General features: G+C 35.2%; 1 protein-coding gene across 5 annotated transcripts in view; it reads right to left on the bottom strand.

Moving 5' to 3' along the window:
- Positions 1-19,786, bottom strand: part of ADGRG6 (adhesion G protein-coupled receptor G6) — a 96,859-nt gene that overhangs the window by 54,083 nt on the left and 22,990 nt on the right. For all 5 annotated transcript variants that reach the window (XM_039346810.1, XM_039346809.1, XM_039346808.1 and 2 more), the window contains exons 3-5: positions 8,265-8,606; positions 4,612-5,232; positions 887-955 (exon numbers count right to left, since the gene is read on the bottom strand). In XM_039346810.1, the coding sequence (XP_039202744.1) occupies positions 887-955; positions 4,612-5,232; positions 8,265-8,606 (1,032 nt within the window). The remainder of the gene's footprint in view (positions 1-886; positions 956-4,611; positions 5,233-8,264; positions 8,607-19,786) is intronic.

Below are 19,786 nucleotides of genomic sequence, written 5' to 3'. Positions count from 1 at the left end.
ACAACAGTTTGCTTAGTGAGTGTTCAAAGTTACAATGGCACTGAAAAAAGTGCCCCCCAAGCCACAGCCGAGCAAGACACCCGGCTGCGTTCTTCCTCCTGTCTGAGGTTTTCATTGTTGTGAGCATTTCTGTTGATGATTGGCAGTGGGGGTGGGGTAGGGGGGGTGTTTGGTTTTTATTTCCCCTGTCTGCTGGATGGCTGCAGCAGGTTTTGGTCACTTATTTATTTTTTTAATTTATTTTATTTTTAAAATTTATAAACCGCCCCACTCCCGTAGGACTCTGGGCGGCTAACAATAAAAACAACATAAAACATGACAACAAAACAATACAGTTACAGTCATCCAGGAGTCAGCTTTTATAAACCCCAGGCCTGCCGGAAAAGCCAGGTCTTAAGCAGCTTACGGAAAACCAACAGGGTGGGAGCAGTCCTAATCTCCGGGGGGAGCTGGTTCCAAGACGTGGGCGCCATCACTTCACAAGACCCTGGGACACTGTGACCATCATAAATATGAATCAGTTGCCAAGCATCTGAATGTAAATCACAAGACCTTGGAGATACTGCAACATTCCAGCTGATTGGCGCTTCTTCTGGGCTCAGCAGAAGCGCCAGGATCAGTGCCGAGCTCCATCTGGAGCCTGGCGCTGAGCCCTGACAGCCCTGCAGCTCCAGCCATCTTTCGCTCAGGCTTGTGCGGTGCTGCCACCAGTTCAGCTCATTCCCCTCCCCTGCTACCACTTTTCTAGGATGGCCGCATACCACCTGCCAGGTGCCAATGTACCACAGATGGTACCCATACCACTGGTTGAAAAGCCCTGTCTTAAAGCCTATAAAGAAAAGGTAGCAATAAATTCTGACTCAACAAACTAGTGTTGGTTTCTTACCTCGACAAAGGCTTCCTATAGTGGCACAGCTAGTTGGTTCAACTGTCGGCAAGGGGACAAGATATGAGCCTTTAAAAAAAAAGGAAACACTGTAAACAAGACTTATCTTTTAATGAGAAACTCAATGAGATAGCTAAAGAAACTGCTTTACTAAATACAAAGTAAAGACAAAAAGTGTTAACAGATCACTGAATAAAACAAATGTGCTGAACATAACAGTAGATACTACGGGTTCTTTTGGTAACTCAGTAAAGGTTAAAGGGTTAGCTTACACTTGTGTTTATGAGTGTAAACACAAACATTTGCTAGCTTATTCTCATATTTATGATTCAGGCAAATGAAATAGCATGTTGCCTCATTTAAGGAAGACAAATATGTTAATAGTTCATTTTTCACAAAAGACAAAAGACAAAAGGATAGAAGCTCTTCATGAAATTAGACACACAGCCTATGTTCTATAAGCCAATTGTGACAGAACACTATTCCAATGCCAATGTTAAATAAGATTCAGCTGCTAGACTGTGCATGAAATGAGTTGTGGCAGCAGAGAGGGGAACATTTCTTTCACCACAGATGGCACAATTTATGGAGGTGGTCTTGGAGGTACCTCAGAATAATGGCTCCCTTTCTGAAGATATAATTAGAAATTGAGGATTTTTTTTGCTTTAAAGAAAACCATACCTACTTTGTAATGCTATCTGCATATATAAATGAAATTGTAATTGTTCTTTCCCTTCATGTAAACAAGAATGGTTATGATGATGGGCATAAAAAGGTTCTAGGTCAAAAAACAAAATCCCCTTTTTATAAATGAAAAACATTCTTATAAAGGAGAGTATTTGTAGCTCAGGGTTGAAATAAGGGTCCTTGGTGCTCTCTGAACTTGGCTGTTTTCTTGAAGGTGTTTCATTACCCCAAACTAGGTAACATCACTGTTATGCAGATGTTTGTGAAGTACATCATTTTATGTTAGCAGAAGCTTATGCTATCACTTTCTTGCAACAAACTGCTTTCAAAATCATACCATACAGGCTAAAGGCTCCTTTAAATGCATTATAAATGCATTATATTGTCTATACAGTATATTGTAGGAGGTGGGCCATGTCAGTAGTATCTGTAATGTTGTCTCCCAAAGAACCCCATCCCTATAACCTTATACCTATCTTCCCAGTCCCTTTTCCCTTCTGCCTCATCAGCCATAAGCCAAGCTGCTTCATGCACCTGATGAAATTAACTGCAACCCACAAAATGTTATGCCTTAAATAAAATGGTTAATCTCAGAAGACTCTATCACCTGCTATGAACCATGAGCCATGAAGGCTTCTGTGAGTGAGTTCTGTGAAAAGTAGAAATCTAAAGAAATAAAACTTTAAAGTTATATGTACTCCTTATAATTTCCTTGCCTTTTTGAAATTTTTAAAGATTCCCTGCTTAGGGACATCTCTACAGCATAAAGATACAAATTACTCACTAAAATAGCTGAAGGAGAAAGCAAATTCCTTTTTATTCAAACCTAATCATGTGTGAAGGAACTTTACAAAGCCCATTTCTTTTCACCTGCAAAAGAAGAAGCACCCCCACTTTTGAAAACTTCTTGATTGAAAAGTTACCCCATCTAAAACTTTGGCACATGGCCCATATCCTTGGCTCAATGGAGTGGCAATGTCTAGCTGACCAGAACTAATCTTGAAAAACTAAGCTAGAAATTGGATGACAGGTCACTCCTATTCACTGAGTCCAGGAACAAAGCTCAATTTGAAGAAGACTGTACTTAATCCTCTTAGTGGGGGCTATTCTATCTGATTGTTGTGATTTTTTAAAAAAACTTCCAATCTTTTTTGATTGCCTGTGACAATCAGAGGAAAGGCACAAACATAAGCATTCTGGAACTGTAATGTTGATTTATGTGATACTTGAGTTATGTAACTTTTGAAACAAATATGTGATTAACTGGAGTATTGTTCAAATCACTGAATCACAGTTTGAACCTAATGATAACTATTGATATGTGATCAGCATATACCCCTTAATAAAAATCAAGGATGTACAAAAATTAAGTAGATGGGAACAAGAACTGATCTAATTAGTTTCCCTTACAAGAGAATTTCAAGAAAGAAATAAAATGTTCATTTTGTTATAAAAGTATCATCAACTTCATCTTGATCTTCAATTGGTGCATGTATACGCTATCCTACTGTCAGAATCCCTCCAATTTTACAAACACAATAATCGTATAAGGTAGATTAAGGATCAAATATATAATACAAAGACATTTATTTCCTTAAAATTGTTAACTATTATTTTGCTATTTGTTCATGGCAATTACAGGTTGCTAGAGGCAAAATGGCAGGTGGATCAAAGCAACTAAACTTCTGTCCCTTTCCCATGTATGCTGCAAGCACGTTCAAAAGGAAAGGTCAGTGCTTACACTGCTGGGCCTGCCATCTTGCCTCTTTTGATACGCCTCTGCAAAATGCCATTTTCAAAAGCATTCCTCAAACGGTGAAACATTCCTCTAATGGCAAGTGCCCCTCTGCCCTCTAAAGACTCCAATGTAATAAGCTCCAAGCTTAAAATGAATATAGAAGAATATTTTTGCATATAGAGATTTTTTAGGATCCTTCAAATATAAAAGGTCAAGGTTTAACCTTTTTATCTAGCTTCGGATTGGAGTAGGTATAGTGATAATCAAAATAGGTCTGGAGCAACTTTATTTTCAGTCTGAAAATACCATATTTCTGCATTCTAGACTTTACTCTGCATAGCTCTATGCTAGTCTCTAAGCCAGTGGTTCTCAATCTGTGGGTCGGGACCCCATTTGGGGTCGGTCATTTCACGGGGGTCGCCAAACAAGGCTGTCCGCCATTTTTCCCCCCCTTTTCTTTGGCCATGCCCCTGGCACCCGGTGATGTATAAGTGGTTGGGGGTCACCACAACATGGGGAACTGTATTATGGGGTCGCGGCATTAGAAAGGTTGAGAACCACTGCTCTAAGCAAAGCTGGAAGAAAACTGTTTAAAAGATATATAGTATTTTATAAAATAAGTTGGGGAAATGATGATTTTATTCTTTTTTCTGTGGACTTTTTCATAAGATGTATAGTTTGACTACTAGCAAGACTGGCTAGAAAAATGAAGACTTGTTGATAAACTTTGTTTCTATTTTCATAACTTATTTTTGAATGAGTAGTATACAAATAAATGAATAGATTTAGTTAAGGTCATGAGTGTAAAGAGAAGCATAATGTAATACTTAATGCTGTAGTTTTTGTCACTGATAGTAATATAATTCAATAAACAAAATGTAACAATTTGACAATTGTTAAAATTGCATCATTATAAAATCTATTAATAAAAACTCTTGAAATCAGTTTGTGCTGTACTGGTTGAACTGGTTCTGGAGAGATACCGATTTTAAGGATCAGCCATGGAAACTCACTGAGTGACTTTCAGTCAATCACTGTTTCTCGGTCTAGCTACTTGATCAAGTTGTTATTGTGGGGAAAAATAAAAGAAAGGAATATTTTGTGTAACACCTTAAGCTCCTGAACAAAACAATGGGATATAGATTGAATAAATAAATAATATATTTACTGTGGCACATGAATCTTATAGTAAAACAAGTTCAAGAAATATGGGGATGTTAATTCAAATTCACTATAAACAAATTTTCTTTCTGACCTAAATAATCTTAACAGCTATGCCAAATTTAAAAAAGAAACTCACCACAACTCAAGTTGTTCTCCGCTTTTAGAAATGTTGCTGGAATGCTCCAGAAATCATTTTCCCAATCAATAATGTTACCTTTCTCATCACAGGTGAGGTTGAAAAGTGATTGGGAATTCATTGTAAAATTCCAAAGCCGGAAGTTGTACATATCTCCAGGTAGAGGGCTTATGTCTTCTTTGTCAGAACTCAGAACCAACTTTCCATTACCAGGAATTACTTTTCCATAAGTATCTAAACAAGAGACTGTTTTATACGTCTCTTGGACATTTACACCTACTATGCCTAATGAGCTATCCCATACAATGCAAAGCTCTTCAAATGTTTCTATGAAAATGTCCTCATTTGGACCTATGTCAAGGGCATCATTTAAAAAACACTTTGAGTCTGAGATAAAAATGAAATACCCCTGTTTTGTTTTTCCAAAGCTGAAGAATTCCACAGAGGAATCACCATAGGAGAAAGCCTTCCATTCATAGTTATTACTGTTGTTTGCTCTTGCTTCAAAGCATAGGGTGAACTGATTAAGTTCTGGGACTTGAATAGAATTTGCCAGAGACACAGAATCAGAATCTAGAAATTGCGGAATGGCAACCTTTTGATTCTTCAAAGATACAGCAACTGGAACATAAAAAGAAACTGTTTTCAGAATCAACTACCATCAAATTTTATTAAAAGTAATATAATACTTTTTACCTATGTATAATTAAACTCATGAGTCAGAAATATATGCAGGGATATTATTGTAGTCAATTAACTTACAGTATGACCATTTGATTCCTACAAAATGTAAATAAGTTACTTGCAAAAAATGTTTTGGATACCTTACCTGTTGTACTAGACAAAGCAGTAAACCAGTAACCTGAAATAGCCCTTTCATTTCTTTATGCGCTGCTCCCAATAGGTTATTTTATACAGCTACATTAAACTGAAGAAATGAATACCAGATATCTTTTTCAGACTGTGCAGAAAGTAACCTGCCATGTTATTTCACAAATAAAAGCTCTTTGTTTACAAACTTTTGAATTTCAGTTGAATAAATCTATTCACATTTCATTGCAAAACAACTTATTAAATATACCAGCAGTCACATCTGGCTGCCATATTCCCTGCATCTATACTTAGAAATGAATCTGAGTATTTTAACTGAACTTTACTTTGCAGTAAGCATACATAAGACAGTAGCCATAATACTGATCAATAATTAACCCTTAAAAAGCCTATTCATATTTCTATCTATCTTGCTAAACATGATTCTGAAGCCATTTGTGATTGATCCCATTTGATATACATTGTATTAGTTACAAATATTAACAGATTAATTATAGGAATGTATATTAATTATAGGAAATATAGTGGCATAAATATCCTTCTTCCTCCACAAATAATACACATCATCAAGCAGAGGAAAGTGACTGGGTAGGGGGAGTCATGAAAGGGCACTTAACTGTGTATTGTTGTTACACTTTTTCTGATAAAAGAGAGAGAGATTCTGACTTAGGTATCATGTAAATCAACTTGTTCTGAGTCTGATTTACCTTAGTAACAAGAAACTCAAACTACTTCTTGCCTGTTAATACCTTTTGGAAATCTGTTTGTTTGTCAAAACAAGCAAACCAAAAGAAGTGAATACTGATCCCTTAGAAAGTCTAGAAAAGAAAAACTGAAAAAAAAAATCCTTACAAATCCAGTTATGTAACAATGGTAACCTGATGCAAATAATAATTTTAGTAGTAGCTCAAGAGAGATAGGACAAGCATTCTGTCAGTTATTTCAAAAGAAACATACTGTCAGAATTAGCAACACATTTCTCTCCTGATGTAAAAATGTTTAATTTTTTTTAGGAATTCGTACTATTGGTATTCCTTTTTAAGCAGTATCTATAACATTTTTTATTATGTACCATTAAGTACATACTATTTATATATAAATTATTATTCACAGCAAAACAACAACAACAAAACAACAACAATAATAACAATAATAATGTTGGAAGAGACCTTGAAAGTCATCTAGTCCAACCTCCTGCTCAGGCAGGAAACCCTAGACCATTTCAGACAAATGGCTGTCCAATCTCTTCTTAAAAACTTCCAATGCTGTGGAGCATTCACAGCTTCTGGAGGCAGGTTGTTCCACTGATTAATTGTTCTAACTGTTCTAAATGGCAAACATATATTAAAAAGTAACTAATATCAATGTGCAACTGAACAGGGATACCTTTTTTCCTTCCTTTTTAAAATTTTCCTTGAAAAGTTGGAAAAGTCTATTAAAAAAGCAACCAATAATAGAGTTTTTATATCACATTGTGAGAACAAGATTGGATGACTACAGGCCTGACTAATCAAAAGCAAATTTAAATTAGATCAGTGGGGCTAATTTGTAGCTATGTGGTAGTTTTCTATTTAATTATAACTAGGGCTTAATTTTTATTTAATGAAATGGAAGTTTTATTTCATTAAGGAAATAGTGATATGCAGTCTTATTTCATTAATCCTAATGACTTATTTCCTTCAGGCATTTAAAGAAAAACATCTATATGATCTTACTCACTCTTGAAAGGTTTTGATGTGCAATTAAAATGCGTAAGGAAATCCAATGCATTCCTATTTACTTATTCAGCACATACCATAATCTTATAGTGCATATATATACAAGTAGACTTTGGCTTATAATCACAACTGGGATCAGAATTTCCATTGCTAAGTAAGGCAATTAAGTGAGTCACAGCTGATTTTATGACCTTTTTTGCAACAATTGTTAAACAAATAATTGCAGTTGTTCAATGAATTACATGGTGGTTAAGCAAATCCTGCCTTGTCTATTAATCCCTTGTAGGAAACTGACTGTGAAGGGCAAATGGTGATTACATGAACCTGGGACACTACAACCATTGTAAATGCATACCAATTGCCAAGTGCCCAAATTTTGATCACATGCTGTGACGGTCGTGTGGGAATCAGTTCTAAGCCAATTTTTTCCAGTGCCATTGTAACTTGAAACGGTCACTAAACAAATGGTAAGGTGAGGACTACCTGTACTGTACAGTAGGGGTCCTCAATCGGCACTGGGCTGCAGCATGCCAGAAACTAGGCTGCACAAACAAGCAAAGCCCCATCCCTGAAATGCAGGCAGCACACGAAACCACACCTCCTCCAGTCTGCGGAAAAACCTCCCTCCATGGAACTGGTCCCTGGTGCCGAAAAGGTTGGGGGCGCTTGATGTACAGGATTTAGACAACCACTAGAGGGCAATCAAGAATTAGATATTTGGTTTGTCTTGCTGCCATCTGCTCCTCATCTAGAGTTTTGCAGCTCATATGGTGCCCTATCTTGCAATACAGTAACCCTATAACCTAGATCTATATTATTTTCCACATCACAGATGCAGAAAGCCTGAAGTATAGGGAAATAAAGAGAATGGCAAACTTGAGAGCCTCTTATTGACTTCATGACACAGAGGAGATCCATAACTCTTTATGTAACACAATTTCTTTAAGAGAACTCCAATTAATTTAAGTCAGTGGTATAGATACCTTACCTAACCTAGCTAAATAATAATATTTTACTTTTACTTTTATATCAAATAGATATTATCAAATCACAACCTCAGAAGTATATTCTATAGATTGGAAACAGCAAGAAGCGCATACTTACTTCGGGTATAAGTGGCATTGAAGCCTTTTCTCTGAATGCTAAAGTCACTTGTAAAAGATATAATCATTTCATTCCTAGATGAGTTAAATGATAAACCTTTGGCAGTCATACCACAATAGGAATCTCTTTTGTCTCCAGTGTCCAAAGTTACATGATCATATGTGCAACCAGAAGCTTCTTCAATATCAAAATCAACAAATATTATCTGGATGATGTATCCAGAAGGAGCCCTGATGGTCCATTTGCATGCTTGATTGTTGGGATAATTATTGGGGAAGCAAGGAGAGGTAAAAATTCCTGTGGGATTCGAGAGCACCATACGACACTCTGAGCATTCTTGAGCTTTGGAACAAAAACAAAAAAACAGAAAAGAGTTAGTTAACAAAAGAAAGTAGAATTTACCACAGTGTAGATATTCTTGATCATTCCGTGCATAATCAAGAAATATTTACAATTACCGTAACTGAACTTGGTCTCCTTCAGATATAGCCATAATATATCTATTGTTCTATACATGAGCAATATGTAATTCATTAACCAGATAAATATATTTAAAAATAGTTTAATAAATATGTAGGTGACTATCATAAAGGTTTTTATATCATTTAATGCTTTAACTTCATCTACCCTTACCTGGTTGTAAATTCCATTAATCATGGGAATTTTCCTCTGAATAAACATGCAAGGGGCTCACTACATTGTAATTTGTACTTTGTACTCACTACATTTCATAATTTGTACTTTATATGTTTCCAGCATAATTAATTATTAACTGGCTGCTAAAACATATTTTTATTCCCAGTGTTAGATGTTTTATTTATTTATTTGTTTTTATCCTGCTTTTAATTTAAAAGAAGCTTCAAAGAAAAGGTTTAATGGAACATATTATTAAACTACATAAAATGTGCTAAACGAAACATATTATAATAAATAATTTTAACATTTCAGCAACAATATACAAAATAAAATACAAATGAAAAACCTTTCTGTAGATTTAGATCAGGCCATTGTAAAGGCAGTAATTCCATTTTGATTCCCATAAGAATTTTGGAAATATATTAAATGTAGGGACCTTCTCTACCTATCAGCAGGATATTTGTCCAAAATCAAATTTGGTGGAGCAGAACAAACTGACAAAAAAAATACTGAGTTTGAAAATGGTCCAGATCTGGATAGGAGATACACAGAAAAAAAAATCTCAATGCCATCCAAGGGTAGAAGCAATCTGGCAACCAACTACTTTATCGTACGTGCTCCTGGTCACATGACCCAGCACGACCAATCTGCAGCCTACCCTCTGCTCCTCAGTGTATTTATAAATACAAACAAAAAAACAATGCAACAAAGGGACATCAGAAAAACACACAATGAAAAATCTTTCAAAAAATGTGCTTTTAAGAGCTTTTTAAAGCTGCTGTGTTTAGAGATATGAAACTTTAGGAAACATTCTATTTTCTGGGCATGAGGTAGCTACAAAGAAAGCTCGCTTGCAAGTGATCAAAAGAAACACCCACAGAAACAGTAGATGGATTCCTTAGATGACCCTGAGTAGGGGATTTCATATAAAAGAAAGTATTGTTTCAACTTATGGACTCAAGTTACTCAAGCTTTCAAGGTAATAATGGAAACTTTGTATCTCATATAAAAAAATTACCAAGGTATGTAGTACCAGCTATGTAATTGGTATAATTTAGATTAACTGAGCTGCTTCTGTAGATGAATCTGGCTGCTGAATTCTGTATTAATATAAAACACACCCCATGTAGATCACAATAGACAGACTTGGAATTTACCAATACATGCTTAATATTTTAATCAAGTTCTTTAAAAAAAAAAAAAAAGAATTGAATGTTATAACTGTCTCAATCTGGGCAACAAGAAAAGAATTTAGATCTAGAAACTCTCCCAAACTATGTAACTGTGCATACATATATATCCAACACACAAACAAAATTAAATAATAAAAGTCCTAAGGAATATGATAAACACAGAGAGACATTTGACTAACTCTACTTGACATCAACCCTATTCCTTATATTTAATATACAGATAATCCTCAACTTACAACCACAATTGAACCCAAGATTTCTGCTGCTAAGCAAGCAGTTGTTACTTACATTAAGTAAATAACAGCTGTCTTGCTTAGCAACAGAAATTACTACATCTACTTAAATGGAGTTTTGCCCCATTTTACTATCTTTCTTGCCACAGTTGTTAAGTTAGTAACACGGTTAAGTTAGTAACATGACTCTGCTTGTCAGAAAGTCATAAATGGTGATCATGTGACCCTAGGATACTGCAATTGTCATAAATATGCATCAGTTGCCAAGCACCTGACCATGGGGATACTGCAAGGGTTGTAAATGTCAAAAACAGTCATAAGTTTGTTTTTTTAGTGCCGTTGTGACTTCAAATGGTCACTAAATGAACTGCTGTAAGTCGAAGGCAAATTGTATTTCTCTATATATGTAGTGGCAATGCGGAAGACCATTCTATTTTGATGAGTCTGGTGAAATATTTTGTTTTTTCCTTCATTAAGAAAATTCTACAAGGGTCTTGCCTTGCAGCTTTGTGACTATGGAAGCAGGCCACAAAGTCTTAGTGCCAGGTTTTAATAAAAACCCTAGAATAGAATAGAATAGAATAGAATAGAATAGAATAGAATAGAATAGAATAGAATAGAATAGAATAGAATAGAATAGAATAGGAGCTGGAAGAGACTTTACAGGTCTTCTAGTCCAGCCCCCTGCTCAAGCAGGAAAACCTATACCATCTCAGACAAGTGACTGTCTAGCCTCTTCTTAAAAAACTCCAGTGATGGAGCACCCACGATTTCTGAAGGCAAGCTGTTCCACTGGTTAATTGTCCTCACTGTCAGGAAGTTTTTTCTTAATTCCAGGTTGCTTTCCAACCATTCTTTCTTGTCCTGCCCTCTGGTGCTTTGGAGAATAATGTGACCCCCTCTTCTTTGTGGCAGCCTTTCAAATACTGGAATACTATTTCTTCTTTTCTTTAGAGTAGCCAAACCCAAATCCTGCAGCCATTCTTCGTTTGTTTTAGTCTCCAGGCCTTTGATCATCTTAGTTGCTTTTCTCTGAATTTTTTCCAAACTCTCAACATCTTTTTGTAATATGGTGGCCAAAATTGGTTGTAGTGTTCCAGGTGTGGTCTTACTAGGATTTTATAAAGTGGTACTAATACTTCGCATGATTTTGATTCTATGCCTGTTTATACAATCCAGGATTGTATTAACTTTTTTGGCTGCTGCTGCACATTGCTGGTTCATAGTCAAGTGATCGTCCACTAGGACTCCAAGATCCCTCTTACAGTTGCTATTTTCAAGCCAGGTCTAGCCTTGAAACTGTCCATGAAGTTTGAGACTCTGCATAGGCTTGAATGCTCAGTGCTGTGTATCCAGGCCCAAATGGGGTCTCTCTGCTGCTTGAAAAGGAGCTCCCAGTGAGAAAATCTTGTTTGGTATTTTATGCGTTCTTGTGTTTCTGTTTAATATGCCTGCTACAGTTAAATAATAAAGCTTGAAAACTTCTTATGCTTTTTGTTTCTAGATCCAAAAGTACCAATTGCCTGGGTATCTGATCATTGCCCTGGCACTTGGCAAAACACTACATTTCTATCCCTGCAAACTACTCTTGTTTCCACTAGTCCAAATATCCATTTATATATTGCCACTCTCAAGTTCTCTCTTTTTAAGGATCTGATCAACTCATCCACACATGATTTTCTCAGTCTTCCCTTCCTCCTTCCTTCATGTATTTTGGTGATTCAATCCTCATTCAATCTCTTTATGACCAAATTACTTCAGAAGTTTTTGGGATTGCTCAATCATTCAGTCTGCATTCATTCAACATCAATTCAATATCCAATCCCACTGCATTCATTTTAGTTTTATGCCTCTTCTGAAATACCTGACTTGCTTACAAATAATGAAGTAGAGCTGCATTCTTATCAGACAGCAGGTTAGCTTTTTCTGATAAGCATTCATTTCTCACAGCAAGCCACAAACTGTCTATATATCTCTACCAGCATTTACATGTCTTGAAATATTTCCATTATTTGTCTTCAGTAAATATTCTGTAAAAATGTTCTACTCTTTGATCTAATATTTTGCCATTTGCAACATTACCATCTTGCAATTGTTTATTCCAATTTCCTTGTTATTTTCAAGTTATATTGACCAACATTTTTTTCTTTTTATAATATTTGATTAATTTTCCAATTTTACATTTAAGTATTTAAAAAGCAACGTGGTGTCTGGGTGAATCAATAGTTCGATAATAAAATCTTTAGTACAAATCTCAAGTTACAACCTCAAATATTTCCTCTCTTTTCTCCTTAACATTTACTGTCTCGTATTTAAGCTAATACAGTTCTTATTATATCAACTCAGTAAAAACATCATTATTACATTTATCAATAAATTTTTGCTTATACATATCTTAATTATTTTTTACATTCAATCTTCATAAACAATCCGTATCCTGTTATTATTTTTTTCCCCAATTTTTAGTTTCCCATCAATATTCCAATTTAACCTTTGATATTTATAATTTTCAGGATTTAGGTAACCAAGATTTCCTTTATCTCAATTCATAACAGCATCCAATATCCAAAATACACATTTTATCTATTTAAATATAATCTTGTTCAATTTCCTAAAAGTTATCTATTTCCCACCATATTAAATCATCTACTTAATAATACAATATTCCCTTTGATAAATCAAAACCATTATCTATATTAGCTGGGTTATTCAATAAATCAAACATATTCATAATAATTAATTTTTTTAGATTTGCCATCGCAGCCGCTGGAAGGCAAGCTCTGTCTTCCGCATTCGGTTTTGCTCCACTGAGGGACCCTGGAAAGAGTTGAAAGTCACCCTATAGGGGTGACGAGCAAGGAGGGGACCCCCACTTGATCGCAGGAAGGCGGCAGCCCTTCCGCTTGATCTGGGGCAGCCCTCCAAACTGGCGGAGGAAAGACCGGCCATAGTAATATGGCCCATCACTAGGCTGCAGACAACCGAAGTCAAACTTACCACCAAGCACTTCAAAAGCAACACGGATGAAATTGGGTGAGATCCGAACTTCTCTTTACCCTAAGTACTTTATTTTCCTGTAAAAGCTGCATGAAGTATCTTTCCCCCTGTGAGGAGAGAGGGAAGGGAATTTCTATTCCACCCTCTAAGAATAGCAGCAACTGACCACCCAGGGGAATTAAAGCACTAAAAGTACAATTTTAATCTAATTGGGTTTATATGTTCCTGAAACTTGGGGACCAAAAATGTTCCTATTTTTATTGGAGACTTTTGCTTTTATCTACAAAAAAAAAATGGAAAAAGGATTATAAAAATTTTGGACTTAAAAAACTTTAAACAGCATCAGTGACATCTTGTGGCGAAGTTTGGTATTAAAACTTATTTCCTAAAAGGGACTTGGCTCGAAGCCCAGACCTTAGATAAGACTCTTCTGACCTTGGCACCACCTGTGAGAAACTCAGCTATAAAAGAACAGCTGGGCAGCATAACTGGCCTACTTGAACTGTGAATGTAAATCTTTACTGACTTTCAGAGTTATATGTGGGGAATTGCTTTTTTATCTCTTTATTTGAGGAATATTGGTTACTATATGAGATAATGAAATACCCTGGACTATAAAATCTTGCTTGACAAATGATTTCTACTATAAAGACTATTTATACATATGGAAGAGATGGATGAAGACCAGGAAAAGATCCTTTCCATGTTGAAAGCAATACATGAAACCATTATTTCAGCTTGTGATAAAATAAGACCTAACATAAAAGATAAAGACACCAGCTTAGATATACAAACCCAAACTTTGACTACAACCAAATAACTAATAACACAGAAGATAACAGAAGAAGTGGAACAATCAAATATTAAGACAGAGGACTCAACTGACCAACAAATACAGTTAATGGAAAATCCAGAAAAGGGAATGACAACACTGAAAATGGAAAAGACTTTCTATATAAATCAGAAGAAATTTGAGAAGGAAGAAGAACAGATTGAATGGAAGATAAACATATCAGGGCAATCATGGGGAATTGGAATAATAGGGAGACAACTTAATGAATATAAATGGGCTAGTCCTTCCAAAAAAAATGGCAATTAAATGGTCTCCTTTATTTCAAATAACATATATAATAATAGAGGGAGATCTATTTGATGATCTAAAAGCACTGATATGGAAGCCTAGTTGGCAAAGGAAGAAAGCCAGAATAAGGCTGAAGAAAATTGGGGTTTTGATTTATTAGAGGGGATTTCATATTATTAATTAGAGGGTTAAAGGGAGAAGTTGAGATAAGGGGAATTCTAGTCATTAGACTTAAAATATTTGGAAATATTTTCAATAAAGTTGAAAATAAGGACTTTATCTGTTTAATATTTAAAAATCTTTTTTTATAATAACTTTCTGGGCAAGATAACAGTGAAAACAGTAAAAAGAACAAAAAGAAAAGAAAATCATCACTGGCTTTGAATTACAATTTGGCAGTATTTTGCATATTCTGCTGATATGTAATTCCATCTTTATCTTGTGAGCAATTACTTCTGAAAGTCTGCCTCTAACTGAAGCTCAGTTCACAGCCATAGCAGAGAAATACTTTGCAAAGTCATTCGCTGAAGAGAAGTTAAAACTGTGGATATTAATTGTAAGCAAGTAATATTTTGCAAGATATCTGGCAAGCAAATACATGCTGAATGATGGCGACCCAACTAATTAATTACATGCATTGTCAAAAACAATACAGGGGCAGAAATTTCAGAACCTGACTTTCAAACTCCCACCCCAATTTGTGCCCACATTTTCCCATTCGTATTGGTTAATATGAGGACAGATTTTTTTCCAGAGTGGAAAAAACTTAAATGTTAGACCAATTCTGTAAATAATTATACTTGTCACTCAGAGTGTACTGGTGATTTGGTAGAAATATATTCTCATATACTGGCCTATTACTATTTACATGTATAACTCTAGAAGCATACCAACAAGAAAACCAATAAGAAAAGAAGTCTCGTTGCTGTGACTCAACTTTCAGATAAATCTAAAAGAGTAGTAAAATATTTTACATTTTGCTTACAATTGGCTTACATAATTACTACGCCACAGTTTCTTAAATGTTCTTATAATCACAGAAGTAGCATAGGAATGTCTGTGAGATGAGAAAAAAACTGTTCAGCAGTTGTACCTGTTAACTTTTCTCAATCCAAGAGATATTTGGAACTGGAAACACTTGGACTTGGGTATACCAAAATTTATGGAAAATGAGACAAAGATATGGTAAGGGCCTAAATGACTAAAGTTTGTTTATATAGCTAGTTTTATTGAAATCTTGGAAAGGATAAGTCCTGTTCTGATTCATGGACAAGGCTAGAGACAGCACTTAACTTTTTTCTAACTAATCATACCTTTTGGAGATAAGATACCATACTTTTTAAAACCATGAATTTGAAAACACTAAACAGTAGAATACATCTTCATTTTTTTAATATTAAATGTTTTACAGGCATTATTTACTTAATAATTACATATGGAGAAAAGTATACAATAGCTCTTCCTATTGCCAAGTAGAGCTCAAATCAACACTAATCTTCAACTATGTTGGGAGACGTTGTATTACTAAATGTTTTCACCATTGCTTTTAACTCACTTATAGCACTGATTTAAAAAAAACAACTGAATTCATTATTTGGAAAGTACCTATTTTACTTCACCTTAAGAAAATTAATTTCAAATAAAAAAATTGAAGTCGTTAGTGTAATACATAGTTACGTATTTGTTCATTTTTTTCTCATTTTAGGCTGTCATTAACACTTTTTGAAAGTACAATCACTAGCAATTTTTTACTTTCTAGAAACAAAAAACATTTTATCAATATCAAGAACAAAAACTCCTTTACTTACATTTAAAAAAAACCAAAACAGTTGCTTCTATCAGTATCAATTTGAATACTGTAGCTATTTTCACATTTTCGAATTCACATGAAATAATAAAAAGGATTTTTTTCTCAAGATAAAATTTTATTAAACATACAACTTCTATCATTAAAGTTTAACTGTCAATGTTTGGTCATTCCAAATCTTAAAATTGTATTGCTATACATGGCTATATATAAATGCAGAAGAACTTATTCTGGGAGGTCACAAGTAATAACATAATCTTCTATGATAATATTATTGCTCCAAATATTTAAGAGCGCTATTTAATTAATGTTATTTTATATACTATATAGGATATTACAACTTGTTATTTTTCATTGTTGTGTTCCTCTCGTCTGCTTAGTAGGACTCCCTTAACCCGGAAGTATAGCAATCTTTCACTCTGGACTGGAAATAATGCACAGACCTCATGAAATCTTTTATAATTCAATGAAAGACAGAATTATGCAATCATAAAATTATTCAACTGTGTTTTGGTCGCTGATGATAGGAAACAAAGACAGCATTATTGCTAGTCCCACCAGCTTACTTTATATCTTTGTGCATGGATATTTTGTGTTTTAGAGAAAACTCAACTGCTTATAGCATATAATAGTAAGCAATACAATCCTGTGCTACCCCAAAATAAATGTTCTGCTAAAAAAGAAAAATTATAGTGTGTGGCATTTATAGAGGGAAGAATACAGACTGATGGCATTGACATTATCATTCAAAATCACCTGAAGAATTTTCAGCTTAACAGAGTTTAGCTATTTATCGTGTTACTTTAAAGCAGGGGTCTCCAACCCCCATCCCTGGACCGGCACTGGGCCACAGTATACCAGCAACCGGGCCGCGCAAACAAGTGAAGCCCCATCTGCTGGATGCAGACAGCACACGAAACCATGTCCCCTCTGATCTGCGGAAAAATCTTTCTCCACAGAACCAGTCCTTGGCACCCAAAAGGTTGGGAGCCTCTTCTTTAAAGCTCCAAGGAGAAATCTTTAGTTCAGTAGTCTGCTTAGATTTCTGATGCACAAAACTAATGGCAGGGTTTTTTTTTTTGAGGTGAGAACCACATGAAAATATAAAATAGAATATGTCCTTCATAGTTAAGCAACAAAAGGACCCTACCAAATTTAACACAGAGGTATCTGCAACTGGAGAGGGAAGTTGAAGATGAGGTGCCTATTATGAACGTGCCTGTTCCACCCACCTCATAACCCCTCTGTCCATTCACAAATACTGTACAGCCCTTGACCACCAAAACATCCTGAACTATCTGAGAAGAGGACATTTTACACAGAAATAATTTGAAAAACGAAAGGGCCAGAGCTAGAAAAAGGTCATCTGGTTCATAATATGTAGGAATACAGATTAAGCTACTCCAGGCAGATGGTTATCTAGCCTCCACTTGAACACATTAAATGAAGTAGTTTCATAACTGAAGTGCTCTTATTGTAATGAGGTATTTTTCAACAGAATTGGAAGTTGCTTCCTGTAACTTAAAACCATTCCATCTGGTACTCCGGAATGAGTGAGCAAAATGTGACCATCTTCTTTGTGGCATCCTCTCGTTACCTGAAGAATGCTATCATATTTCTCTACAGTCAATTTTCTCAAAGCTCATTCAATCTCCCTTCCCAAGTTTTAATTTCCTGATTTTTCTTGTTATGCTTCTCTCAATGTATCCCAATTTCTCTGAGTCATTCTTAAAAAATGCTGCTCAGATGTGTCAGTGACCTTTAAGGTAACCTTGAAGAAGAAATCTAAGAACTGCTTAGCCTTGAAAAAGAGTAGAGAATGAGGAAAAAAAAAAATACCGTGCCTTTTGTATAACGGATCGCTGCTTTTTTTTGTCTAACAGGCTGCAGAAAGTTAAAACAGGCACCTCAATATCTGATCCAGTATTAGTGCCCTAGGTTCTACTCTTTTCCTGATTTATATAAATGACTTATGTGATCAACTTAAAAGTAATTGTGCCCTTTTTGCTGATGATGTAAAATTGTTCAATACTATTGAAAATCCACTTATTTTTCAAAATGTCATTGATCATGTTTTTGAGGTCATCTATTTGGCAATATCAAGTTTCAGTTAAACAATGCTTGGTTTTACATATTGGAAAGCAAAACCAGAATGTAAAGTACAAGTTAGGAGGTATTGATCTAGAACAGTGGTTCTCAACCTTTTTAATGCCGTGACCCCCAACCGGTCGTAAGTCGAGGACTACTCAACCGGTCATAAGTCGAGGACTACTCAACTGGTGCAGCACTGTTTGCAGAATGGGACTTTTGGCGGGCTCAGCAGGGCAGAGACAGCCTGGACAATTCCTATTGGCTTTTGAAGGCCAATAGAATTAGACTCTATTCAAGAGAGTCTATTCTATTGGTTTTCAAAAGCCAATAGAATAAAAGGGAGTAGCACAGCTAAGGAAAAGGGGAAAAAATGGCGGACTGCGTTGTTGGCGACCCCCGTGAAATGGTCATTCGACCCCAAATGGGGTCCCGACCCACAGGTTGAGAACCACTGATCTAGAAGCTGACCTTTATTTTGCTAAAGACGTATGTCTCTAATGATTTATGTTCTAAAGTTCATTGTAACAGCATTGATTAAAAAAAGCAATACAAGTTATAAATTTAATTTTACTAAGTTTGTTTTCTGGAAATACTATATTGCTCACTAGAGCTTACAAAACATACATTAGGCAAATCCTAGAACACTTGTTTCACCATTTGGAATTCTTACTACATATCGGACATTAATACAATCGAGTTCAGAAGTATTTTACAAGAAAATAACTCTCCTTCATTGTTTTACAAGAAAAGTTTTGCACTCTTCTGTCCGTAATAGAATACCTTATACTACTAGGCTTGAAATTCCTGGTATGGATAGCTTAGAACTGCTCGGTTAGACTTAGGTATTGCATACAAAATTGTACATAGTAATGTTTTAGCTGTAAATGGCTTTTTTAGTTTTAAATGTAATGTAACGTGGGCAAATAATTGCTTTAAACTTAATATAAGCCGCTTTAAATTTGATAGTAAAAAAAAAAGATTTTTGTAATAGAGTTGTCAAAGTTTGCAATATTCTACCCGATTCAGTTGTTTCAGCTACTAACTTTCCATAGTTTTAACTCCAACCTAATGTCTGTGGACCTCACCCCATATTTAAGAGGTCCTTAAGAGAGTGTACATAAATGCATTAACATGCCTATTGTCCCTGTCACATTTTAAGTTTTTTTCATTTTGCCTATTCAAATTATTAATTTTTGCTTGACAAATAAACATGAAACAGTAAGACTACAGTTTTCAAATTAAGCTTTGGTACTTTGTACCATGTGGGAGAAAATCTCACTAACTATTTGTGGTATCGAAAGAATTGTTTTTTCTCTTTTTTTAAGTTAAAGAAAGTTTACATGTCAAAAATGGATTGGTAATATATAGGCAGTCTTTGCTTACCAACTGCTTGTTCAGAGACTGTTCAAATTTATGATGGCTCCAAAAAAGGAGATTTATGACTGGTCTTCAAAGTTGTGCCTATTGCAGTGTGGTTGTAGACA

Source organism: Crotalus tigris, unplaced genomic scaffold (genome assembly GCF_016545835.1).
Source record: "Crotalus tigris isolate CLP2741 ecotype Arizona unplaced genomic scaffold, ASM1654583v1 scf7180000018030.5226217, whole genome shotgun sequence".
Lineage (NCBI taxonomy): Eukaryota > Metazoa > Chordata > Lepidosauria > Squamata > Viperidae > Crotalus > Crotalus tigris.
This window is presented reverse-complemented; position numbering and strand designations above follow the sequence as displayed.